This window comes from Lynx canadensis, chromosome B4 (assembly GCF_007474595.2).
Source record: "Lynx canadensis isolate LIC74 chromosome B4, mLynCan4.pri.v2, whole genome shotgun sequence".
In the NCBI taxonomy this organism is placed as follows: domain Eukaryota; kingdom Metazoa; phylum Chordata; class Mammalia; order Carnivora; family Felidae; genus Lynx; species Lynx canadensis.
This window is the reverse complement of record NC_044309.1, coordinates 81,347,101-81,374,840: the sequence shown is the minus strand read 5'-3', so window position 1 is coordinate 81,374,840 and position 27,740 is coordinate 81,347,101. Positions and strand designations below refer to the sequence as shown.

Genomic DNA, 27,740 nt, shown 5'->3' with positions numbered 1-27,740 from the left:
AGATATCAACATGAACAGAAGTTTTAATAGATGTTGATTGTCTTGAGGGGTATGAGCCTTCAGTAGAGGAAATAACTGCGGATGTTGTGGAAATAACAAGAGAACTATAATTAGAAGTGGAACCTGAAGATGTTACACAGTTGCTGCAATCTGATGATAAAACTTACCTAGACATAGAGTTGCTTCTTATGGATGAGCAAAGAAAGTGTTTGTTTGTTTGTCTACTTGAGAGAGAGAGAGAGAGAGAGAGAGCGAGCGAGAGCACAAGCAGGGGAGGGGCAGAGAGAGTGAGAGGGAGAGAGAGAGAATCCCAAGCAGGTTCCACACTGACAGCACAGAGCCAGATGTGGGGTTCAAACTCACGAACTGTGAGATCGTGACCTGAGCCAAAACCAAGAGCTGGAGGCTTAACCAACTGAGCCACCCAGATACCCCAAAAGTGGTTTTTGAGATGGAAGCTACTCCTAAGGATGATGCTGTAAGGATAGTTGAAATGAGAACAAAGGATTTAGAATATTACATAAACTTAGGTGATAAAGCAATGGTGGATTTTGAGGGTATCGACTCCCGATTTTGAAAGAAGTTATGGGTGAAAAGTGCTATCAAATAACATCACATGCTATAGAGAAATTATGAAAGGAAAAAAGTCAATTGATGTGGCAAACTTTATTGTTGTTCTGCTTTAAGAAATTGCAACAGTCACCCCAACCTTCAACAACCACCACCCTGATCAGTCAGCTTTCATCAACACTGAGGTAAGACCCTCTATCAGCAAAAAGATTATGACTCTCTGGGAGCAGTGATGATCGTTAGCATTTTTTAGCAATAAAGTATTTTTAAATTAAGGCATATACAGTGTTTTTTAGTCCTAATGCTATTGCACACTTAATAGACCAGAGAATAATGTAAACATAACTCTTATGTACACTGGGAAACCAAAAATTCATCTGACTCACTTTATTATGGTACTTGCTTTATACAGTGGTCTGGAACTGAATCCACAATATCTCCAAGGTATCCCTGTATATTACCTTTACCAGAGACCTTTAAAATTTCAACTTGGAGGATTCCCTGTAGTATTTTTTTGTAGGGAAGATCAAGTGGTAATGATTTTTCTTATGTTATGCTCATTTGGAAAGTCTTAATTTCTCTTTGATTTTTCAAAGGACACTTTTGCTGAATATAGTATCATTGTTGCCAGTTTTTTCTTTCACAATTTTGAATATATAGTCCCACTCCCTTCTGGCCTGCAAAGTTTCTGCTGAGAAATGCCTCGATAATCTGATAGGAGCTCCCTTGTGTCTGACAGTATTTTGCTCTTGCTGCTCTCTAGATTCTCTCTTTATCTTTAACTTTTGACAGTTTGTTTATAATGTCTGTCAGGGTGGGTCTCTTTGAGTATCTTATGTAGACTTCTTCAAGCTTCTAAAATTTGTGTGCCCATTTCTTTTTTTCAGATTTGGAAAGTTTTCAGCCATTATTTCTTCAAATTTGCTCTCTGCCCTTTCATCTCTCTTCTCCTTCCGGGACTCTCATAACGTATGTATTTGTCCACCTGATGGTGTCTCATAAATCCTTTGGGCTCTCTTCACTTTTCTTCATTCTATTTTCGTTTTTGCTCCCTGACTCAAAAATTTTTTATTGCAGCATATTGACACACAATGTTACATTAATTTCAAGTGTACAACATAGTCATTCAACAAGTCTATATATTGTGCTATGCTCACCACAAGTGTAGCTACCATCTGTCACCATATAATGCTATTATAATGCCATTCACTATATTCCCTAAACTGTGCCTTTTATCCCTGTGATTTATTCATTCTGTAGCTTGAAGTCTGTATCTCCAAGTTCACTGATTCATTCTTCTGCTTGAATAAGATTACTATTTAACCTCCCTAGATAATTTTTTAAAATTCAGTTGTTATATTATTCAGGTCCGAAATTTCTGTTTGGCTCTTTTTATAGTTTCTGTCTTTTTGTTGATATTTTCACTGTTGTTCATGAATCCTTTCCTGATTTCATTTAGTTGTCCGTATTCTTATTCAGCATCTCAGCACTGTTATTTTGAATTGTTGGGTATTTCAGCATGTTTCCTTAGGGTCACTTGTTGGAGATTTAGTTTGGTCTTTGAGCCATCATTCCCTGTTTTTTATTTACTTACTTACTTGTTTATTTAGTATTGTGCTCTTAAAATTTGGACGTTTGATGTTTATTTATTTTTGACAGAGAGAGGGGGAGAGGGAGAGAAGCAGAGAGAGATGGAGACAGAATCAGAAGCAGGGTCCAGGCTCTGAGCTGTCAGCACAGAACCTGATGCAGGGCTTGAACCCATGAACCGTGAGATCATGACCTAGGCCGAAGTTGGACAGTTAATTGACTGAGCTGCCCAACTGCCCCAAACTTGGGCATTTGAAAAAGAATGGAGTTTGGAGTTTGAATGAAAGATGCTAACATTTTTGTATATGTATAAAATGTCTATGGAAGGACATATAAAAGGACACATAGTGAATGGCTCTATGGCAGACTGAATAGCAGGGGAAAATGGTGAGGAAGAGACTTATGTCATACTGTTTATAATTTTATTTAAAATTTTATTTTATTAACACTTGCATGTAGTCCATGTGAAAAAAGAGGGATGAAATAAAATGTATACCATAAAAAGAATGAAATTATCTCCAGCAATACAGATCAATATCAACAATTTTAAGTAACTTAATTCAGATATAATTCATATAATACATGACTACTAGAGGAAATAGGAAATGAAGATCAGAGTAGTGCGTGACTGATCAAGGAAAATTTACTGAAAGAGATCATTTCTAGCTTGTTCTTGGAAGACATTTTGCTAGTCATAATTATCAACTTAAAAATAATGATGCCTAGGAGTGCCTGAGTGGCTCAGTTGGTTGGGTGTCTGACTGTGGCTCAGGTCATGGTCTTGTGGTTCATGAGTTCAAGCCCTGTGCTGGGCTCTGTGCTGACAGCTCAGAGCCTGGAGTCTGCTTCAGATTCTCTTGTCTCCCTCCCACTCGTGCTATATCTCTCTCTCAAAAAAATAAATAAATTTAAAAAATGATGCCTCAAATGTACATGTATTTCATTCACATTCATATTACCTGTTGGTGGGAACCAGAGGAAATATACAATGATAAACAAGTAAAAGACTAATACACTGAAAATGATAAGACATTTGATGAAGGACATTAAAGAAAGTACAAATAAATGGAAAGATATCTTATGTTCATGGACTGGAAGTCTTAATAATGTTAAAATTTCCATACTATGAATGGACAGTGATCTGTAGTGATCTACAGAGTCACTGGAATCCCTATCAAAATCTCAATGGTACTTTTCTAAACATGAAAAGAGAAGAAAATTGTCATTAAAAAAATCTATGGAATGGGAGAAAATACTTGCAAACCTAGTATCTGATAAAGGGTTAATCTCCAAAATATGTAGGGGACTCTTACAACTCAGTTGCCAAAAACTCATTATATTACTTTAATGAGGAAAGGCACATATTTATTGTCTTTCATACAATAAAAGGGAAGGTAATGATATGAGGGTAGATTTCATAATGAACGTTAAAAATTTTTTTGAAAGAAGCCTACACTGACAAATTTTGGATGCAGCCAAGTTGACTATTAAGAGGAAGTATTTCTGAGTGTCTTCATTCTTACTTTGATAGGGATTTCATTCTTTTGATTGAATTCTTGAAACCTTGCTTCACTTGCTTGTTTCTCAGGATATAAATAAAAGGGACCACAGAATTAATGAGTACTGATACTCCTTTATTAATGGTCACTCCTTCTTTTGCTGAAAACAATCTAGATGAAGATATAGCCACCACTGGTGATAGAAATTGCAATTATGTAGGAAGAGCAGATGGAAAAGTTTTTTTTGTTTTTTCTGTTGAGGAGAAGGAAACCTGAAGATAGTCTGGATGATGTAAATATAAAGCTGCACCACAGAAATGAGGGCCATGATTAATGTTAGTGAAGCACAGCTAATGATAATTTTCTCTATGTACTGTGTATCTTAACATGAAGTTTTTAGGAGAGAGGATGCATCAGAGCCAAAATGATCAATGACAGTGGAGTCACAAAATTCTACCTGAAAGCCCACACAACATCGAGTAAACACAACAATAAATCAGTCAGCCAACAGCCAAGGATAAGGATAGTACAGACCCTTTGGCTCATGATGGTCACATAATACATTAACCACAAAATGATATGTGACATGGCAACTGGGAGAAAAAATTATATTGCTCCAAAAATTATGACAAATATATTTGAGTAGCACAAGCATTGTAAGTAGTGGTATTATCACCAGTGGATATGCTATAAAGGAATCTGGGAACATAAACACTTGTGAGTGAGACTTCTAAGAATGAGAAATTTCTGAGATAAAATACATGGGAATTTTAAAATGAGAATCAATAAATGCAAGCATGATGATAGTCCAATTCCCTATTATTCTCAACATGTTTGTGATAAGTAGAAAAATAAAAAGAACCTTCATCTCTGAATTATCAGTCAATCCCAAAAGGATGAATTGGTTTCAGCATGCTGTATAGTTTCTCATTACTAACTTCTGACTTCTCTCCAATCTGCAAGGACAATTTGAGAAATTGAATTTGATGAGAGAGGGGTCTCTCAATATCACATGGTAATGAATAATGGGTGAAACATAAAGGCATGCCAGATGATACGTGAGTTGTTTTTTTTTTTTTTTTTTACTTCTTTCACTTAATCATGTACATTGTCAATATAATTTTGGCCCTTTGTTGCAATTAGCAAAAAGAGATTTGCTTAATAACCCTTGCTATTGAATTACATATGAAGCACAGCATTCTTCCACTTCTTTCGTTGTTTTTTCTTTCTAGGAAGAGTGAGCTAGATTAAATGAACACTCTAAGGCAACCTTTTCGCTTTTTCTTCACCTTTCATTATTTTACTTCATCTGATTGACTTACCTGATTGGTACACTTGGGCAAAAACAGAAGAATATTTCTGGCTCAGGTCCCCACTTCACCTAATGGAATGGGTATCCTTCAGTCTCTTTTTAACTTCTCCAGGACAGTTTTCATACTTGTGGACACTGCCCTAACCCAGTGTGGTCTTCGTAGTACTGTAATTACTATTAGAATTTAAACTTGATGGCAAATAGAAGTGTTGTTCGTCAATCCTCAAATTTATTCACATTTGAAATGCAGATACTGAGATGGTAGTGATGTTTTCATAATTTGGATCATCACCTTATCTAGAATTTGCCTTCTCTCACCATTATTTGAGTTGGACGCATTTTTTCTGTTTTTCTGTTTTCTTACTTAAAGTGATCCAGAAGAGATTCTTCCAGTTAAAAGTCATCTCTTGGCTTTGGACCCTTTCTCTTGGATCTTGAAACTTTTCTACAAGTATTGATACTTCACAACATATCCTAGGAATCTTTGCACATGTAGATTATTTTGATTCTCATCCAGGAAGAAATGTTGGATCCAGGCTAAAAGTATCATCACAGAAATTGCATACTTTCAGATAGCTTGCCTCAAATTGAAATTTAATGTTACTTTAGTTTTAGTGTCACTGAGGCAAAAATCATAAGCACATTATTTTTTTTTATTCTCTCTTAAGCTCCATCCAGTCTACCCGTCACAGTCTCCACTTCAATGCCACCATCTCAATCTCTCATTCACTGCCCGATTCACAACAATAAGGTTCACTGTAATAGCAGAGATTTATGACTATATTTTCTCTTTTTCATGTCTGTACTTTGATTACCTAAACTTTAAGCATCTCTAAGATTGCTAATTTCGGTGTCCTATTTTCCTCTCTCATAAAGATGAGCATAATTGATCACACCAGTGCATGATAAAAATTCCATCATGTTGCCGATAATCACTTTTCTGTTTCTTGGTTATTCCATTTTCCTATCCTTCTCCAGCCATACTACCTATAGCATCTGTTCTCCAGGTTTTTACAACCAATATGCCTATGCTCTTAAAAATATAATCATATTTTATATCCATTACATTTTAAGAAATTTAATAAGATTCGGTGAAGGAAGATAATAGTATTATTAATTACATGCTATTATTAAGAAATGAGTGGATTGATAGTTATGAATCAAAGACAGTCTTTACATTTTGAATAATTTGACTTGGGGGTCTGTTGTGTACAACTCTTTGGCTTTTAAGTATGGTTGTCTGTACCCATCCATTCATCTTTTTTTTTTCTATTCTGAGTGAGTAATACTGCCACTTCATCTTTCATGATTACTCAGCAAACCCCTTTAGTGGTTTCTGGTGAAAACTTGCCTCCAAAGGCAGTAAGATTAATTTGGATAGTGAGATAATTTAAGCTTGCATAATTTTGAATTAGGCCAAGTAAGCCCCTTGTATTTTCAGTCAACCCCTTTCTGTAACTTTTTTTCACTTTGCTTGTTTGGCCTGAGACAGGGAACTTCACTGGGGATTATGCTTTTTAATCTTCCTTTACCATATTTATTTGGGGGTTTCATTTTTTCATACTAACCCAGATGCAGAATAAAAATAAACAACAAGCTTACTAAATTATATGTCCTGCTTTATTTTTGCTAATGCCATTTTTGACTGCTTAGTGTTTCTTTAGAGAAGAAAGGAAGCCAGATGTTGGGGACTCTAACATACACAAAGTGGGATAATAACTGATACACAGCTTTCCTCAGCTATTGCTAACTCATTTGTATTAGTAGCTATTCAGATGTTTCCAATGTTCAATCAGTGGTCCCGGGACTGTAGATTTTTCTTTATGAAGACAATAACTCATCCTATAGCCCTGGGATTTATTGGCTTGATCACAAAAGGGGGTGTATTGGACTTGACTAATGGAAAAGACTGCATGTTAGGATAATTATACCCTAGAATTTATTGCTGAGCCACTCAAGGAATGATAAAAAGGCTAATTTGTGTTGTAGGATAGGATTATCTCTCTATTCCATCCATCAACTATTTGGCAATCTCCTGAATCTGCTCAACATCCAAGGATTCACAATAATTATTAGGAGGAAATACAGGCAAATATGATGCTCAGAGTGATGAGTAATTTGTTGTTTATCACTCCAATTTTGCATTTTTTTGGTAAAAGATAAGATTTTTGACCTTTTATTTTTATCAGCTGTTGTGATATATACTGAAGGACTGAAGAATTTTCATTCACTCCAGCAAGATTTTATTCTAAAGTGTTCTTCCCCATTCCTCTGCTCAATCCAAATCTACCAACCAATAGCTACTAAACCATGGCTCCAGGCTTGCAACCCCTTCATTCTATCCCATGATTAACACAGATCAGTTTACTCGTACTTTGTGAGAATTTGAGTGGCAAAAACTTTTCAGTAAATAAGTGAACTTTGAGCCGTTTCAAAAATCTTCCCTGTAAATCTTTAACCTTCTTTCTCATCTCATAACGGTTGTCTTGAGTTGTCCTTATGTTAAAACCTTTAAATAGAAGTGTAGGCTAATAGGTTTTGATTTTTTCTTTCTTCATATTGTTTGGCGGTAAGGAGGTGGGAAGAAAGCTAATGCTGGTAATCTTATATTTACTAATAGGCAAAGCCAGCTTTGCTCATAATGTAACTTACTTACAGGTCAAGTGCCATTCAGAAATAGCTTAAAAGTACTGTGAATTCACCTCATGAAATTTCCAAATTTCTACACAAAAATTAAAGGACAAGCACAAAATATGCCCCCAAATGAACGCTACTCCAACCTAGCAACATTTAATCATTTTTTTCTTCCTGAAAATTTTCAAAGTAGTTATTTAAACTTAAAGTGTAATACTTAGTTTTCTGACAGTAATTCATAGCTTCTGTTGAAAGTTTCACCCAAAATGACCTTGGGACCTGAGTGCAAGTAAAAGTTACAATGAAAGATTTTTAGTAGAGGTGTATACATACAGTGACTATGTGTTTTCAGAAAACTACATTCGCAAAAGCCCTAAGAATGCAGAGATCTTAAAAATGTTTTATTCAGGTACTGTCACTGGAAATTGTTTCCCATTGCAAAGTTAGGAAATAACTTTTTACATTTAGTAGGTTACAAGGAAGTAAAACTGACACAGAGGGAAAGGAATACCAAAAATGGATTATGGAAGATTTGATGGCCTGATCTTTTCTGAACATGGAGATAGGATATCTGTAATTTTTTTTTTTTTAAAGTTTTTTTTTTTTTCAACGTTTATTTATTTTTGGGACAGAGAGAGACAGAGCATGAACGGGGGAGGGGCAGAGAGAGAGGGAGACACAGAATCGGAAACAGGCTCCAGGCTCTGAGCCATCAGCCCAGAGCCCGACGCGGGGCTCGAACTCACGGACCGCGAGATCGTGACCTGGCTGAAGTCGGACGCTTAACCGACTGCGCCACCCAGGCGCCCAGGATATCTGTAATTTTTAAACTATCAGTGACTTCTATTATATTTGTTCAATATGCTATGGGTGCATAAGAATCAAGTGAAAAATAAACAAGAGTGCCCTTTGTGATTACTATATTAGAGCTGGTAATGAATCTTCTAATGAACTTGGACACACACAAAAATACATGTAGTAGTGGGACCATTTCCTAAGAGACATAGTAGCATACCATAGCATTTAATATATAAAGAACCACAACAATAATATTAAAACAAAGTAAATGCCTGACTTCTAAGGCAATCGGATGTAAGAATTTGTTATAAATAGTGCTTCTATGATCATTCAAGTATATATTATGTTTTCCTCCTTGATTTTGGTATGGTGGATTTTTTCTTTTTTTTAATTAAAAGTTTACTTTGATATAATTATAGATTCGCATGCACTTATAATAGATAACACAGAATAAATCATGCATGTTCTTTCCGGTTTCTTGCAATGGTCACATCTTATGAGACACATCAGGACATTGGCAATCACACAATCTATAAAAAAGTTTCATTATCACAGTGTCCCTCATTTTGCTCTTTTGTATTCATTGAAACCTCCATTTTCCTTACTCATTCCATCACTGGCATGCACTAATTTGTTCTCCATTTCTGTAATTTTGGTGTTATATAAGCAAGTTAATAGAATACATGACTGTTGGGATTGGCTTTTTCACTTGGCAGAATTCCCTGGAGATTAATCCAAGCTGTTGTATCAGTAACTTGTTTCTTTATACTACTATGTATGATGTCCTTCTGGAGAGAACAAACAGTCCTGGTGGCCTTCCTTCCTGGGAATGAAACTGCTTTCAGTTCCTTACTGCTCCATCCGTTTCCTTCAGGACATTCTTATGGCGCCTCTGGCTTCTTCTCCAACACTGTGGCTTGATTTTCAATTGCACATATAGAACTTGGGGAGTTGTGAATAAGGATTTTTTTTTTTTCAGGGGAAGTTGAGGTGAGGTTGAAGATTTATAGGAATTGGTGGGCTGAACAAAATTTTCTATTAAATGGCAAATAAGTGAATTCCCCATTTGTTATAAAACATTGATGTAGTTCTAACTTGAGTTGTTAGTGTGAGATATAGGTGGACAGAATGCACAGGCTTCTTCACATTTTCATCCTTTCAAGTACAGTCACTGACAAAGAGGGAAATTGTAGAGGGACGGACGAATTCAATTTTCCTGGCTGGCCAACAAGTTTAAAAGTTACCTTCTAGAGACATCTGGGTAGATGAAGGCAATGTAGCTGCATAGCAACCTGCCTCTCATTATTTCTTCCCAAATGATACAAAAAATAGAAAAGTAAATTCTACACCAGAGGTGGGCAAACTTTTTCTGTAAAAGGCTAGATAGTAAATATTTTTGGTTTTTGGGGCCATGAGGTCTCTGTTAAGCTACTCAAATATGCCATTAAGAGCAGCCATACATAACATGCAGATGAGTGGGGGTGGACATGTTTCAATAAAGGTTTATTTACTAGACCCAGTGGTGGATAGATTTTACCCTCAGCTCTTATTTTTCTCACTCTTGCTCTACTGTGGCCCTTACTGCTGAGGTACTCCTAAGTGGCTTTCCTGGTGTTCAGCTAGAAGTCTGTGGTTTGAAGAGATATTAACAAGGTCTCTTCACTTTCTCTGGGCCCAGACTCCAAGCCCACAGACTACTCAGCCTGTAGTATCTTTGTTGAACTCTCAGCCTTATTACTCATGTGCAAACACGGACTGCACTTGTTCCTCAGCCAAGGCATAAATGGGGAACTTCGGCCCAGATTCCAGCTCAGTGTAGTCTTGACCTGAGGGTAGTAACCACTTCAGCTGATTTGATCTTTGCCAACTCAATTCAGAGAGACTATCATGTTGAGGTTAGTCTCTGTGTCACACTGTAGACTAAGCTAGTGTTAATTGTGGATACGTTTATTGAATTCTCTCTTTCTAAAAAGATACAGTTTTGAGTTTCTTGTCAAATTTCTTCATAAAATTGATTCAGTTTCATGATGATTTAAAGCAGAGAACATGGGCTCAAATTAGTTACTCTGACAGAGCTGGAAGCAAAAGTCTTCTTTTTAATCTTGTTTTATTTTGTGTGTGTGTGCATGTGGGTATGAGTGCTTGCATGTTGTCAAGCAGTTGTGGTCTAAACTTTTCTCCTCTTTCTTGATGAAAATCTAAATATTCTAGCTTGCTTATGTCTTTAGTATATCATATTTGTTTCCAGATTCCTAGTATTTATTTTCTTACTTTGGTTGCAATATGTTTTAATTTTACTTGATAGGCCCATTTTGAGTTCTTTTATTTTAGAGTTTATCTTAATACCTTAAAACATAGATGAAACATTTTTTTTATATTTCAAATGTTTCCTTTGGCATATTTACATATGCAAATTGAAGGAGTTTAGAAAAGCTATTGATCCAAAGATTTCTCAGGACTCATAGACACTATATTTCACATTTCATATAATCAATCTCTTTTTGAATAATATTAGAAAAGCTTAGAAATGGAAGAAGATTTTATTTCTCGGAAACAAAATCTCATGTTCCTTCAATTGAAGAAGTAAGTCAACCTGACTGAACTAGTTAGGACTTCCAGAAAAAAATGCTAAGGAACAAATCATTGTTTTCATTAATTTTTCAAATTCAATGTGCTCTTACTTGTAAGGTAAATGCAATTTTTTTTATTGTGTCATTGAAAGCTTGTTTCACTTGCTTGTTCCTCAAAGTATAAATGAACGGGTTCAACAAAGGAGCAACAGATGTAGTAAGCACGGATACCCCTTTATTGATGCCCACCTGTTCTTTGGCTGAAGGCTTGATATAGATGAAAATACAGCTGCCATATGTGATGGAAATAACAATCATGTGAGATGAACAAGTGGAGAAAGCTTTTTTCCTTTGGGAAGCAGAAGGGAATCTTAGAATTGTCCTGATGATATATATGTAGGAAAGAATGACACCAATCAGTGTAATAATGAATATCAATACTGCACAGATTATAACTGTCTGTTCTATAAGCCACGTATCTGAGCACGAAATCTTAAAAAGAGGAAATGGGTCGCAGCCAAAATGGTCAATGGCATTGGAGTCACAGAATTCCAGCTGGAGGCCCATACTGAGTGGTGTGACGATGATCATCAACCCAGAGATCCAGCAACAGAAGACAAAGATGGTACATAATTTGTTGTTCATGATGGTCATGTAATGAAGGGGTTTGCAGATGGCCACATAGCGGTCATAGGACATGGCTGCCAGGAGAAAAAATTCTGTGGCCCCCAAAACCCCAATAAAAAATACTTGACTAACACAAGCATTATAAGTAATCGTTTTATCTCCAGTTGATAAGCTGTACAAGAATCTGGGAATACATACCGTTGTGAATAAGATTTCTAAAATGGAGAAATTTCGAAGAAAAACATACATAGGTGTTTTAAGATGAAAATCCATGAATGTAAGAATGATAATGGTCAGATTTCCAGTCATGCTCAGCACATAGGTGAGAAATAAGAAGATAAAAAGGAGAACTTGCAGCTGTGGGTCCTCCGTAAGTCCCAACAGGATGAATGTTGTTATTGCTGTGTGATTTCTCATTGCTACCTTTGATGTTTTAAGCAATCTACGTGTAAAACTGAAACGTCAAAGAGGAAGTGTCTAAACAGAAAACAAGACAGAAATCAATGAAACAGAAAACAAAAAGCAAGAGTGAAGGTTAAAGGAATCAAGAGTTGATTTTTAGAAAGGATAAATAACATTCATACAACTGTCGTGAAAAAAAGGAAAAGATAAGATTTATCAGGAATGAGAGCAATGATAACATTACATGTTATAAAGCTGTTAAGATAAGAATGAAATATTTTGAAAACATCTGCAGAGTAGATTTGATAACTCAAATGAATGAATTCTTTGAAAGGTACAATTTACCAAAGCTAATTCAAGATGAAATATCTAACCTAGATAGCCCTGTATCTATTGAAGTAAACAAACGTATAGTTAAATCATCTGACAAAGAGAACTCCAGGCTCAGGTGGCTTAATTGTAGATTTCTACTGAAAATTTAAGACAAAAACACCAGTTCTGTATAATTCCTTTCATAAAATTGATTGTTGAAAGCAAAAATTATAACATTATCTAATGGAGTTTCTGATGTATGTAAACATAATATAAATGATAATCACAATAAAAAGGGAAGAGTACAGGGTCCTATATAGTAATATATTTTCTAAATTCTACCTCCATTGGTAAGATATTGATTCAAGTTTGTGAAATGTTTACTGTTTATAAGTCACAAACTTTTAAGAAATGATACAGTCAAAAACATATAAGCTAAAATGACTACACTAAAGTGGTTAATTTTAGTCCATAAAATAGGAAACAAAAGAAAGAACAACAATGGGGACAAACAAAAATCAAGTAACAAAATGATAAACAGAAGTCGAAACATAAATGATTACATTATACAAAATAATCAAAACATACCACACTCATTAAAAGGTAGAGATTATAAGATTTGTTTTTTAAATTGATAAGAACAGATACTACACTTGATCTTAGCCAAAAGGCCAAGAAGCAATAAGATGTGTTTAAAAATCACCTACCTAGATGCTATATTTAAACACCTCACTTCAAATATTACTTCTGTAAAGAATAGAACAATGAGTACCATGTGAACCATAATCAAGAGAATGTTGGAGTAGCTATGTTAGTATCACCACCAAAGAAAATTAACAAGCATATAGAGGAAATTACATATTATCTGATAAATAAGCCAATTCACTAAGAACACCAAGAGATTCTAATTATTTATGTATTTAACAGAGCATCAAAATATAAAAAGAATAAACTGGCATAAATGAAAGAAGAAACAGATAAATTGGCAATTATAGTTGGAGATTGTCTTACTAATTGATGGAACTAGTTGGTTTAAAGTCAATAAAGGCGTAGAAAAACTATACAATTTATTTATTTTGAGAGGTGGGGAGAGGAATAGAGAGAGAGAGAGGGAGAGGGAATCCCAAGCAGGGTCTGCACTGTCAGTGCAGAGCCTGACGTGGGACTCAATCTCAGGAACTGCAAGATTATGACCTGAGTCAAAATCAAGACTGAGATGCTTAACCAAGTGAGCCCCCCAGGTACTCCTCCATCTCCTTTTATTAGGCAAGTATTACTATGATAGCAAAACCAAACAAAGACATTACATAAAAAGGAAAACTACTGAATGATATCGTCTACACATAAGATAGACATTTTCCACAAAAGAATAGTAAATCAAGCTCATTATACTCAATAACTTTATAAGAATAACACATCATGAGAAGGTGACATTTATCGCAGGAATTCAATGTTGGTTCAATATGTATGTATGTATGTTTTATTTATTTTCAAGACAGAGACAGTGCATGAGCAGGGGAGGGGCAGAGAGAGGGAGGCACAGAATCTGAAGCAGGCTCCAGGCTCTGAGCTGTCAGCTGTCAGCATAGCATAGCATAGACAGCATAGCATAGCATAGACAGCCCCCTGACATGGGGCTCGACCCCGCAAATGGTGAGACCATGACCTGAACTGAAGTCGGACACTCAGCCAACTGAGCCACCCAGGCACCCTTTTATTTATTTATTTTTTAAGTTTTTGTTTAAATCCTAGTTAGTTAACATAAGTGTAATATTAGTTTCAGGAGTAGAATTTAGTGATTCATTACTTACATATAACAACTTGTGCTCATCACAAGTTCCCTCCTTAATATCCATCACCCATCTAGCCCATCCCCTGCCATGGTTCAATATATTTTAAATCAATCAATGTATTCTCCATAATAACAGAAAAAGGGAGAATGAATAATTTCTTCTGAATAGTTTCAGGAAAAAATCTTTGACAAAATTCTACACTTATTTAGGTTAAAAATTTCTTGGAGCAGCTGGGTGGAGCAGTTGGTTAAGTATCCAACTCTTGGATCTCAGCTCAGGTCATGATCTCATAATTCATGAGCCCAAGCCTCACTTGAGATTCTCTCTCTCCTTCTCTCTGACAATCCCCCACTTGGGATCTCTCAATCAAAAATAAAGAAACTTAAAAAAAATTAAAAAATTTCTCAGTAAAGTAGAAGCAGAGAAAACTATCTCAATGTGAAAAGGACACCTACTTATAAAAAAACAAAACAAAACTTCTGCTAATATCAAATATAAGGAGAAAAGCCTAAAAGCTTTCCTCTAAAATCATGAACTATGCAAAGATGACTACTTCATAGTTCATATTCAACAATGTGCTGGAGTTCCTAGCCAAAAAATAAGGTGAGAAAAAATGGTGACATTGTGATTAGAAATAAAGGAGTTAAATCATGTTCCCTTGATAACATGATTGGGTAGATACAGAATCCTAAGTAATCTACAAAATATCCTTTAATGAATAAGTGAGTTTAGCAAAAGCAAAAGATAGAGTGTCAATATAAGCATGTATATATCTGTATTTATGTATACAAACAATAAGCATTTGACCTTGACATTTTTTATTTGTTTTTTGAACTCGAAAATATTTAAAGATGTCATTTATAGCATCATTTAAACGTGAAATACTTGGGCATAATATGAAAAAATTATAATATAGCAATACAATGGAAATTTTAAAACACTGACATTGAGATATGAATAAACATAGAACTCATTGGAATAGAACAATGTATATTGAAATAGAGTATTGTAAGGCAAACTGAGGAGAAAAATAATGTCTTCTCACAAATGGTGCTACTACAATGAGATATACATATGGATAAAAATGAACACAATGAAAAATAAACTTGAAATAGATTATAGACTTAATAAAAAATGATTTTTCAAAAGATACTGTTAAAAAATGAAAAGAAATGCCCTGTACTAAGAGAAGAAATTTATAAAACATACATCTGACAAAGGTCATGTATTTAGTGTGTGTATATATAATATATATATAGAAAACATATATGCAAAAATATTATGGGTATATTTTATATATATGAAATGTATATTATTTTAATATATGTATGCATAATATGATAGATACAAAATAACATCTATATGCACATAATCATATACACATACTTAACTAATAAAAAATGGTCATATTTGAACATAGGAATGGTCATACTTCACATAGGAAGATTCACAAATATCAAATGTGCACATGAAAAGATGCTCAACATCATTAGTCATTAAGGAAATAAAAACTTAAAATGATAAGACATTACTAAACATTGGTTAGAATAGTAAAAATTAAACGTACTAACAATAGCAAGTGTGGTAAAAATGAGGTAATTGAAATTTTTGTATATTTCTGGTGGAAATATAAAATAGTAAAACTACTTTTTTAGTTTTATAGTTTATTATAAAATTTAAAATGTATCTATTATATAATACGGTAAACCCATCCCTAAGAATTTACCTAAGAGGAAAAAAAATATGTTCTTAGAAAGACTTAATAATTGCAACTTTATTCATAATAACCAAAAGAGGAATGTAATACAAGTAAACATCGAGAAGTGGAAAAATGGTATATTTTTACATGGAATGCTACATAGCAATAAAAACAATAAAGAATTCATGTATGTGATAATGTGGATAAATCTTAAAGTAGTATGCCAAGGGAAAATATATACACATTAAAGAGAAAATACTTTAAGATCTCATTTAATCAGAAAAGTCAAACCAAATCTATTATGAAGGATTAACTGGGAAAGAGCACAAACATTTACAAGTGATAGAAATTTGTGTATCTTGATTGCATTAGTAGTTATAAGGAGGTATATACACGTTTGTCAAAACTCAATGGAATGCTACACTTAAGTGCATTTTATTGTATATATGTAAGTTATACTTGAATAAAAGTGATTTAAATAAGACCAGTCACACAGTGGGGGAAGATATTTGTAATAATCATTAAGGACTGTAATAAGAATTTGTAAAATTTATTACAAACCAATAGGAAAACAAAACCCAATCTAATAACAATTAGACTAATTTCTTGACTAAAAAGCATATCTAAAGGCCAGTGAACATGTGAAATGTGAACTTTCTAGTACTTAGGGAAAAGGAAATTAAATTCACAGCTACTGCCCAACCATGAGAATAAGTGACATTAAACAGATGGACCATACCAAGTATCTTGAAGATTAGAGTGTACATTCATATAAACACTATGAGAACTTTTTGAATATATTTATTATGCTGATGTCCAGATAACTGTGAAACAGGAAATTATGATCCTAGGTATTTACCCAGTCAAAATGTATACATATGTATGCAAAAATATATGCATGTTTAAGAAAGGTTTAGCCTCATTCTCAATAATCCAAAAACTTGAAATATAAAAATGTCCATTAATGATATGAATCAGTTTTTAAATTGTGATATATTCATAAAATGGACGAGTATAGTAATGAAGATAAAACTAATATTGCTACATGCAATAGCATGAAAAGTTCTCACAAACATAATTTTGAATGAAGATACGAGACACAAAAGAATACGTAGAGTATGATCATTTACGTGAATTTCACAAATAAGCAAAACTTATCTCTGGAGTTAGAAATCAGGATAGTGTCTCTATTCAGGGAGGATTGTGAGGGTATGGACTAGGTCTAGGCTTAGGTTATAAGGCTTAAATGATGCCATTCGTGTGCTATATACAGAACTGCCCTTATGATTTGTTCACTTTTCTGTAATGTTAAACTATTGCAAAATTTAACAATTAAAAAAAAGACAAACCCTGAGATTTCACCATTTTATCTGACACTTTAGTGTTCTATAATAGTTCCTTATTTCTATACTTCTTAGTAATGCACCAAACCCTTTTACATACGTTCAGCTTATTAAAATATGAGGCAATGCTTGTCACAAGTTGTATTCATTAGCATAGCTCAGGTTAACATCCAGCCAATCACTGAATTTCAAAGACCATGCCATTTAAGTGAATTAATATATCTGTGTGTGTGTGTGTGTGTGTGTGTGTGTGTGTGTATGTGTATGTACACATCTTTATTCAGTCTCCTCTCCTCTACCCCCCCCTATCTTTCATTCATTACTCAGGCTGCCAAAACCTGGCATCTTTATCCACTAATGTACTATCACCACTCTTGCTCAATTCATTATTATTACTCTGCTTTTAGAAGGCCTCCTTCCATCCTATTGCTCACACCTGGATAAGGCTGTTTAGACTCTACATCCTTAATATGTTATTAAAAAAAAAAGTTCATCTCTTCCATTCCTACTTTAGATCACTTTGATCTCATATTCGATATGAAGCATTCATACTCTAATTGGACTTCCTGTCTCCTGTTTTGATCATTTTAATTCTCACCGCACCTAGAGTAAGTTCTGAGACACCATCTGAATTCCTATAGACTAGGCTGGCTACATCTCCACCGTATTCCTATATCCATCATCCCTACATCAGAGCTGTATTGAATGACTTATTTACTGTTTGTCATCCTATTAGACTGTGACACTCTTGACAGAGCCCATCTTATTCTCAGTAGTAGACTCAGATCTTATCACATTTCCTGGAATATAATAGTTTCTCTGTATATTAATTAAACACATAGATATCTACAAAGACCAGGATATATCCTCTACTTATATTTTAAGGTTCTACTTGACAGAAGTCCTTTAATTCCTGTGGTTCATATAGAAGATACTACACTAATGTTGAAAGATGTTCCTTCCATATAAGAATTTGTATCATGCTCCCCTAACCTTTCAGTGCCCCACTTTTTGAGTATTAGAATATAGTCTCTCAGGCTGGGGGTTTCATCGACTCTGCCTGGTCAGAGTTCCATGGGACATTTCATTTAAATTCTAATGTAGACCATGTGAAAAAAAATAGACATCATAAAAAAATAAGGATAAGGTAATGAGGTCTTTAAAAAGTTCTAGATATGAGCTAATGATTGTTTTCTATAATATTCTATTTACCTGAACTTGTTGCTAGGAAGTCCCTTAATTGTATGGGGTTACTCTTTGATTTTACTGACTATATATAGGCCAAACTACTTAGACTGTAGTTCAGTTAGAATGGACTTAGCATTTCTGTTGTGTGGTGTGGTGTGAGATAGCTAGTTTCAACCAAAGCCTGTTTCTGGGTTCCTTCTTTGACAAAACGGTCTTGGATGGACCTATGTAACCAAAAGTAGCATTCAGAATCTCTAGACACTATCAGAGAGGATGAATGCCGAATTATGCTTATGGGCAAAAAACTTTGTCTAAATGCTGTTATTCTGTTCTCTTCTGCAGAGGCACACCTGAAACACATGTAGTAGCTCAAATAAGCAGCACAGAATTGTTACCCAGAGCCCACCTTCCTTTCTTCTTCCAGTCATGCTTCCTTCATTCCCTATTGTAGCCTCCAGTAAAAGTCCCTGCTGATCCTGGATATCATCCTAGGATGCAGAATAACACTTTGCCTTCTATTTACCTGCTTCAGAAACATGCCTCAGAAACATTCTGACAAATTAATTAAATTTAGATGTAACTTATTAATTTTTAACATGCCTAGACATCAAAACTGTTTAAAAAAACAAGATTTTTTAGTTGAAGAGATGTATTTGTACAATTGAGATTGCATGTGTGTGTGTGTGTGTGTGTGTGTGTGTGTGTGTGTGAGTGTGTGTATGTGCATGTGTTGGCAGTTAGGACAATAGATACTGCATTATATGCTTATCAAATCTGACCATTTTATTGCTCACATATTTAACCAATTCATAAAGCAGGCTTAGAAATCTCTTCATTTGCTTCCATGATTAATATTCTCGAGAAAGAAATAACATTCAAGAAATGAAATTAATTTCTCATACCCTTATGAACTATCCAAATTTTTAATACACACATGCATTTATAAAAATGAATGTTTGTATATAAATGTGTATATATGGAAATATATATATACACACACACATGCACACACACACACTTAGGAAAATGACAGGAAATATTTTAATTACTTTTTCAAATTTCATAATAGAAAAAATTATTTGAGAAATATGAACATACTTACAGTTTAGTCTCTCATTCAGGCCCCAGTTTTCTTTCCACACAGATCCTCAGTGGAACTCACAATTAAATAAGAATTATCAGTAGTGACATGGATATAATGTAGTCATGCTTTCTCACTTTCACTCAAAGGTAGCAGTAGAAACGCATACACAACCTATATCAATTTTTATATCCTTAGGTCTAACATTTACCACAAATTACAGTATCTGCCTAAATTAGAAAAGGAGCTATTTCTGCATAATCTGATTAGGTATGTAGAAGGAAAGACTAGTAAACAGGCAAGGAAAACCAGAAATTCTTTGATTTTTGAAAAGTCGATGATGTGATCAATTTTAGTGTGGGGTGGTTTCCTTAAAGTTTCACCAAGAAATGATTGAAGATGCTTTACATAGGCAACCTGTTATGTAGGTAAGATCACCTAAGTTAAAAAAAAAAACAACAAAAAACAAGTGCCCTTGGTGAGCCTACTTTGAAGTCACTAATGAATGGACAATGTAATTGGTATAGAAAAGTAAAAGAAAACAAAAGCTGACTGATTCACCTAGGAATAGGGACATGTCCTTGGAGAGTGGAAGATGCATTAATAACACAGGGTCAGGGTGTATTATCAGTGTATTAAGTCTTTGCCAAAATGATGATCTGAATAATATTATGTTCTTTTGTTCACTTTAATTCACATTTTGTTGACTGCTCATGATATATAGCAATTTTCAAATGTTTATTGGCAATTTATGCTTTATTTATGAGTATACTACTACTATTCTTTCAATGTTATTTTAACAGAAGTGATACCTTATTCTTTTCTAAGATATTTTTATATATTCAGGATATTAAGTTTAGGCATGTCTTAATGTGTTACAAATCCTATTTAATGGTTTGTTATTTAACATTTAATATAATTTAGGGTGTTGCTGGTATAAAGAAAATTGGGTTAATATGTAGTAAAACATATATCTTTTGTTTTATTATTTTTGAATCTGTTGCCATTACTTGAGAGGCTGTACTGATTCTGATCTTATATATTTACTTATATTTTCTTCCAGTAGCTTTATGACCTATTTACATTAGCTTCTATAATGTGTCTGGATTATATGAGGATATAAAATTTTCCCCCAAATGATTAAACAGTTTTTTTAATGCCATTTTAGGGGTTGAGAAAGATACAATCTGGCAGAAAAACCTGTGGTAATATTTTACACATAAAATGCTAATTTTTATCAGCATGTTAATAATGTGTATGTGTATTTTGTATTTTTTAATATTTATTTATTTTTGAGAGAGAGGGAGAGAAAAGGAGTGGGAGAGGGGAAGAGAGAGAGGGGGACACAGAATCTAAGCTGTCAGCACAGAGCCCAATGTGGGGCTCGAACCCATGGATCATGAGATCATGACCTGAGCTGAAGTTGGACATTTAACCAACCGGGCCACCCAGGTGCCCCAGTATGTTAATAATATATTAACTAAGGTTGAAGAATTTGAAAAAACAGTATATCACGAATTGATGTTCAACACTCTTTTCTCATATGCTAGAAATTTAATGTCAGCATCTTTGCTTACTAAAATAGTTAGTAAAATGTAAAAATTTAAAAAAAGGTGGTTTTAACCAGAAAAGTGGCAATGTAAATAGTGAGATGTAGTTAAATTCCACCAAATAGATGGAACATGAGACTGAATAAGAGAACTTTGGGAATAAGTGTAGAAAGAAGAGAGAAAAGATCAAAAGATTGAATGAACCTTGGGCCAATCCAACATGCAGAAGTCAGAAAAAGAAGGACGGATCCATAGAGAATTTGTCCTTCAAGAAGTCTCCTGTGTCATTTGTAATGTACCACTTGGTTTTGAACATAATCTGTCAGAATGCTTTCTAGGATCTTTTAAAGAACAAAGCCAGGGTAAAAAACACATGAAGAAATCATTAGTTGACATTGCTGCCTGTAATTCTAATCCAACACTGCTGAATTATTTTCCCGTTCATATTTGATTCTTCTACCCCCTTTATTCTACAGTAAGATTCCTACTTGTCAACATCAACATATTTATTAATTTGCCCAGTGCTAAAATTTTTACAAGATGAAATCAGAATTTCTCCCTCAGTACCACCAATGATAACAAAGATTCATTCGTTAATTCTTTTACTCTTTAGAACATATCCCATGGACAGTCACGGATCAGAGCATGATATTTTAAAGAGTTACACACTAAATTATTTTTGTTTCTTTGCATTTTACCCCTGTGGTTTGTTCAATGTAAATTACTGTTAACTTCATTTGTTTCTGTTTTGTTCAATTATAATTTTTCCCATAATATGGTCCCTTAAACTTTAAAATATAGTTGAAAAATTAAAATTTTATATAAAAGGTATACTCAAAAGAACTTCATGAGTTCATTTCTTGAAAAAGTTTTTTGGATTTATGGTATAAGAATGTCAATTTTTCAATCATGTATCTATTCATTCAAAAAAAGGTTCAGTACTCATATCCTAGGTATGGAATCAGGCATTAGATTATTGATTATTTTCCAAATTCTCATCTATTATCTAGCTATATATCTATCATCTATTATCTATCTATTTTCATCTATCCATCTATCCATCTAACCATCCATCCATTTATCTGTCTATCATCATCATCTATCATTATTATCTGCCTGTCATCTAACTATCCATTAACCTAATTGGAAATATTGCATAATGGTTAAAAAAACTACACTTGGAATTAAAGCTCTAATTGCACTCCTGTCTCTATAATTTCTAAACTTTGTAATGAGTGTGAGCAAGTAAAACGATTTCCCTAATTCTCAGTTTTTTCAACAACCAAAAAGATTCATTATTATGTATACTTTGCCTCTTATCATGATTACATTGAAAACATATATACAATTAGCATAGTACTTCTGCATAGTAGAAATTCAATAAATGATAGGTGCTACAATGATTAGTAACTCTACAAAAAGTTTGAACTTAAAAAAAAAACAAGTTTGAACTTAGGTGTACATTGTCAAGTCACTGAAGAAAATATTCATTCTCAAATTACAATGTGCAAAACCCTATTTCTTTTCTTAATATTGAACACAACTGCTTGTTAAAAAAAGATAAGTAGGAGTAGTATTTGAGTTAGGTACCCATATGCTGCTCTTCTAGTGATAGATTTACATGTTCGAAAAGAAAAGACTCAAAAAGCAATTAATTTAGCACATATTATTGCTATTTTGGCACATATTATTATGTATGATCCAAAATAATCTGCTAGTTTACAGCCTGATTGTCTTGATGATTGTCTACATGATTGTTTTAGTGTGACAACTCAAACAGTTGTCTGTCATCATGCTTGAAACAATAAAGACAAAGGCCATCTGGTGTTTTGTAGGCTCTTCTCAGTATTTTTTCATCTTTCTTATTTCTCCTTAGAGACACTCTCCCCTTAGATTTCCTGTAGAAATGTGTTCATTCCTTTTAGATCATTTGAAACTAATAAGTATTTCCCAAGTTTCAAGCTAATCATCTCAGCTATTGTAATGTTCATGAATGATTGCCAAGTGGAATTAGTGGACACACATCTTATAATCTGCATGATATTTATTTATTTATTATTATTTTTTTGTTACTATTTATTTATTTATTTATTTTTTCAATATATGAAATTTATTGTCAAATTGGTTTCCATACAACACCCAGTGCTCATCCCAAAAGGTGCCCTCCTCAATACCCATCACCCACCCTCCCCTTCCTCCCACCCCCCATCAACCCTCAGTTTGTTCTCAGTTTTTAACATTCTCTTATGCTTTGGCTCTCTCCCACTCTAACCTCTTTTTTTTTTTTTTCCTTCCCCTCCCCCATGGGTTTCTGTTAAGTTTCTCAGGATCCACATAAGAGTAAAAACATATGGTATCTGTCTTTCTCTGTATGGCTCATTTCACTTAGCATCACACTCTCCAGTTCCATCCATGTTACTACAAAGAGCCATATTTCATTCTTTCTCATTGCCACGTAGTACTCCATTGTGTATATAAACCACAATTTCTTTATCCATTCATCAGTTGATGGACATTTTGGCTCTTTCCACAATTTGGCTATTGTTGAGAGTGCTGCTATAAACATTGGGGTACAAGTGCCCCTATGCATCAGCACTCCAGTATCCCTTGGGTAAATTCCTAGCAGTGCTATTGCTGGGTCATAGGGTAGGTCTATTTTTAATTTTTTGAGGAACCTCCACACTGTTTTCCAGAGCGGCTGCACCAATTTGCATTCCCACCAACAGTGCAAGAGGGTTCCAGTTTCTCCACATCCTCTCCAGCATCTATAGTCTCGTGATTTGTTCATTTTGGCGACTCTGACTGGCGTGAGGTGATACCTGAGTGTGGTTTTGATTTGTATTTCCCTGATAAGGAGCGACGTTGAGCATCTTTTCATGTGCCTGTTGGCCATCCGGATGTCCTCTTTAGAGAACTGTCTATTCATGTTTTCTGCCCATTTCTTCACTGGGTTATTTGTTTTTCAGGTGTGGAGTTTGGTGAGCTCTTTATAGATTTTGGATACTAGCCCTTTGTCCGATATGTCATTTGCAAATATCTTTTCCCATTCCGTTGGTTGCCTTTTAGTTTTGTTGGTTGTTTCCTTTGCTGTGCAGAAGCTTTTTATCTTCATAAGGTCCCAGTAATTCACTTTTGCTTTTAATTCCCTTGCCTTTGGGGATGTGTCAAGTAAGAGATTGCTATGGCTGAGGTCAGAGAGGTCTTTTCCTGCTTTCTCCTCTAGGGTTTTGATGGTTTCCTGTCTCACATTCAGGTCCTTTATCCATTGTGAGTTTATTTTTGTGAATGGTGTGAGAAAGTGGCCTAGTTTCAATCTTCTGCATGTTGCTGTCCAGTTCTCCCAGCACCATTTGTTAAAGAGACTGTCTTTTTTCCACTGGATGTTCTTTCCTGCTTTGTCAAAGATGAGTTGGCCAGTACTTTTGTGGGTCTAGTTCTGGGGTTTCTATTCTATTCCATTGGTCTATGTGTCTGTTTTTGTGCCAATACCATGCTGTCTTGATGATGACAGCTTTGTAGTAGAGGCTAAAGTCTGGGATTGTGATGCCTCCTGCTTTGGTCTTCTTCAAAATTACTTTGGCTATTCGGGGCCTTTTGTGGTTCCATATGAATTTTAGGATTGCTTGTTCTATTTTTGAGAAGAATGCTGGTGCAATTTTGATTGGGATTGCATTGAATGTGTAGATATCTTTGGGTAGTATTGACATTTTGACAATATTTATTCTTCCAATCCATGAGCAGGGAATGTCTTTCCATTTCTTTATATCTTCTTCAATTACCTTCATAAGCTTTCTATAGTTTTCAGCATACAGATCTTTTACATCTTTGGTTAGATTTATTCCTAGGTATTTTATGCTTCTTGGTGCAATTGTGAATAGGATCAGTTTTTTATTTGTCTTTCTGTTGCTTCATTGTTAGCGTATAAGAATGCAACTGATTTCTGTACATTGATTTTGTATCCTGCAACTTTGCTAAATTCATGTATCAGTTCTAGCAGACTTTTGGTGGAGTCTATCGGATTTTCCATGTATAATATCATGTCATCTGCAAAAAGTGAAAGCTTGACTTCATCTTTGCCAGTTTTGATGCCTTTGATTTCCTTTTGTTGTCTGATTGCTGATGCTAGCCCTTCCAACACTATGTTAAACAACAGCGGTGAGAGTGGACATCCCTGTCGTGTTCCTGATCTCAGGGAAAAAGCTCTCAGTTTTTCCCCGTTGAGGATGATGTTAGCTGTGGGCTTTTCATAAATGGCTTTTATGATGTTTAAGTATGTTCCTTCTATCCCGACTTTCTTTTTTTTTTAAAATTTTTTTTTTTTTTCAACGTTTATTTATTTTTGGGACAGAGAGAGACAGAGCATGAACAGGGGAGGGGCAGAGAGAGAGGGAGACCCAGAATCGGAAACAGGCTCCAGGCTCTGAGCCATCCGCCCAGAGCCTGACGCGGGGCTCGAACTCACGGACCGCGAGATCGTGACCTGGCTGAAGTCGGCCGCTTAACCGACTGCGCCACCCAGGCGCCCCATATCCCGACTTTCTTGAGAGTTTTTATTAAGAAATGATGCTGAATTTTGTCAAATGTTTTTTCTGCATCGATTGACAGGATCATATGGTTCTTATCTTTTCTTTTATTAATGTGATGTATCATGTTGATTGATTTGCGAATGTTGAACGAGCCCTGCATCCCAGGAATGAATCCCACTTGATCATGGTGAATAATTCTTTTTATATGCTGTTGAATTCGATTTGGTAATATCTTATTGAGAATTTTTACATCCATATTCATCAGGGATATTGGCCTGTAGTTCTCTTTTTTTTTTACTGGGTCTCTGGTTTGGGAATCAAAGTAATACTGGCTTCATAGAATGAGTCTGGAAGTTTTCCTTCCCTTTCTATTTTTTGGAATAGCTTGAGAAGGATAGGTATTATCTCTGCTTTAAAGGTCTGGTAGAACTCCCCTGGGAAGCCATGTGGTCCTGGACTCTTATTTGTTGGGAGATTTTTGATAACCGATTCAATTTCTTCGCTGGTTATGGGTCTGTTCAAGCTTTCTATTTCCTCCTGATTGAGTTTTGGAAGAGTGTGGGTGTTTAGGAATTTGTACATTTCTTCCAGGTTGTCCAATTTGATGGCATATAATTTTTCATAGTATTCCCTGATAATTGTTTGTATCTCTGAGGGATTGGTTGTAATAATTCCATTTTCATTCATGATTTTATCTATTTGGGTCATCTCCCTTTTCTTTTTGAGAAGCCTGGCTAGAGGTTTATCAATTTTTTTTTTTTTTTTCCAAAAAACCAGCTCTTGGTTTTGTTGATCTGCTCTACAGTTTTTTCCAATTCTATATTGTTTATTTCTGCTCTGATCTTTATTATTTCTCTTCTTCTGCTGGGTTTAGGCTGCCTTTGCTGTTCTGCTTCTATTTCCTTTAGGTGTGCTGTTAGATTTTGTATTTGGGATTTTTCTTGTTTCTTGAGATAGGCCTGGATTGCAATGTATTTTCCTCTCAGGACTGCCTTCGCTCCATCCCAAAGCGTTTGGATTGTTGTAGTTTCATTTTCATTTGTTTCCATATATTTTTTAATTTCTTCTCTAATTGCCTGGTTGACCCACTTGTTCTTTAGTAGAGTGTTTTTTAACCTCCATGCTTTTGGAGGTTTTCCAGGCTTTTTCCTGTGGTTGATTTCAAGCTTCATAGCATTGTGGTCTGAAAGTATGCATGGTATCATTTCAATTCTTGTATACTTATGAAGGGCTGTTTTGTGACCCAGTATATGATCTATCTTGGAGAATGTTCCATGTGCACTCGAGGAGAAAGTATATTCTGTTGCTTTGGGATGCAGAGTTCTAAATATATCTGTCAAGTCCATCTGATCCAATGTATCATTCAGGGCCCTTGTTTCTTTATTGACCGTGTGTCTAGATGATCTATCCATTTTGGTAAGTGGCGTATTAAAGTCCCCTGCAATTACCACATTCTTATCAATAAGGTTGCTTATATTTATGAGTAGTTGTTTTATATATTTGGGGACTCCCGTATTCGGCGCATAGACATTTATAACTGTTAGCTCTTCCTGATGGATAGACCCTGTAATTATTATATAATGCCCTTCTTCATCTCTTGTTACAGCCTTAGTTTAAAGTCTAGTTTGTCTGATATAAGGATGGCTACTCCAGCTTTCTTTTGGCTTCCAGTAGCATGATAAATAGTTCTCCATCCCCTCACTCTCAATCTAAAGATGTCCTCAGGTCTAAAATGAGTCTCTTGTAGACAGCAAATAGATGGGTCTTATTTTTTTATCCATTCTCATACCCTATGTCTTTTGGTTGGCGCATTTAATCCATTTACATTCAGTGTTATTATAGAAAGATACGGGTTTAGAGTCATTGTGATGTCTGTATGTTTTATGCTTGTAGCGATGTCTCTAGTACTTTGTCTCACAGGATTCCGCTTAGGATCTCTTGTAGGGCTGGTTTAGTGGTGACGAATTCCTTCAGGTTTTGTTTGTTTGGGAAGACCTTTATCTCTCCTTGTATTCTAAATGACAGACTTGCTGGATAAAGGATTCTCGGCTGCATATTTTTTCTGTTCATCACATTGAAGATCTCCTGCCATGCCTTTCTGGCCTGCCGAGTTTCAAAAGAGAGATCAGTCAGGAGTCTTATAGGTCTCCTTTATATGTTAGGGCATGTTTATCCCTTGCTGCTTTCAGAATTTTCTCTTTATCTTTGTATTTTGCCCGTTTCACTGTGATATGTCGTGCAGAAGA

At 34.8% G+C, this 27,740-nt stretch overlaps 1 protein-coding gene and 2 pseudogenes across 1 annotated transcript; all 3 read right to left on the bottom strand.

Moving 5' to 3' along the window:
- Positions 1 to 3,679: 3,679 nt before the first annotated feature.
- Positions 3,680 to 4,590, bottom strand: LOC115517975 (annotated as a pseudogene).
- Positions 4,591 to 11,069: 6,479 nt separating this feature from the next.
- LOC115518726 (olfactory receptor 6C2-like) lies at positions 11,070 to 12,017 on the bottom strand. The gene has a single exon (XM_030322277.1). The coding sequence runs from the start codon at positions 12,015 to 12,017 to the stop codon at positions 11,070 to 11,072; it is 948 nt and encodes a 315-aa protein (XP_030178137.1).
- Positions 12,018 to 12,912: 895 nt separating this feature from the next.
- Positions 12,913 to 12,997, bottom strand: LOC115519631 (annotated as a pseudogene).
- Between the last annotated feature and the right edge of the window lie 14,743 nt (positions 12,998 to 27,740).

Coding starts and splice junctions, on each gene's coding strand:
- LOC115518726 (XM_030322277.1), bottom strand. CDS start 12,017: ATGAGAAATCACACAGCAATAACAACATTCATCCTGTTGGGACTTACG.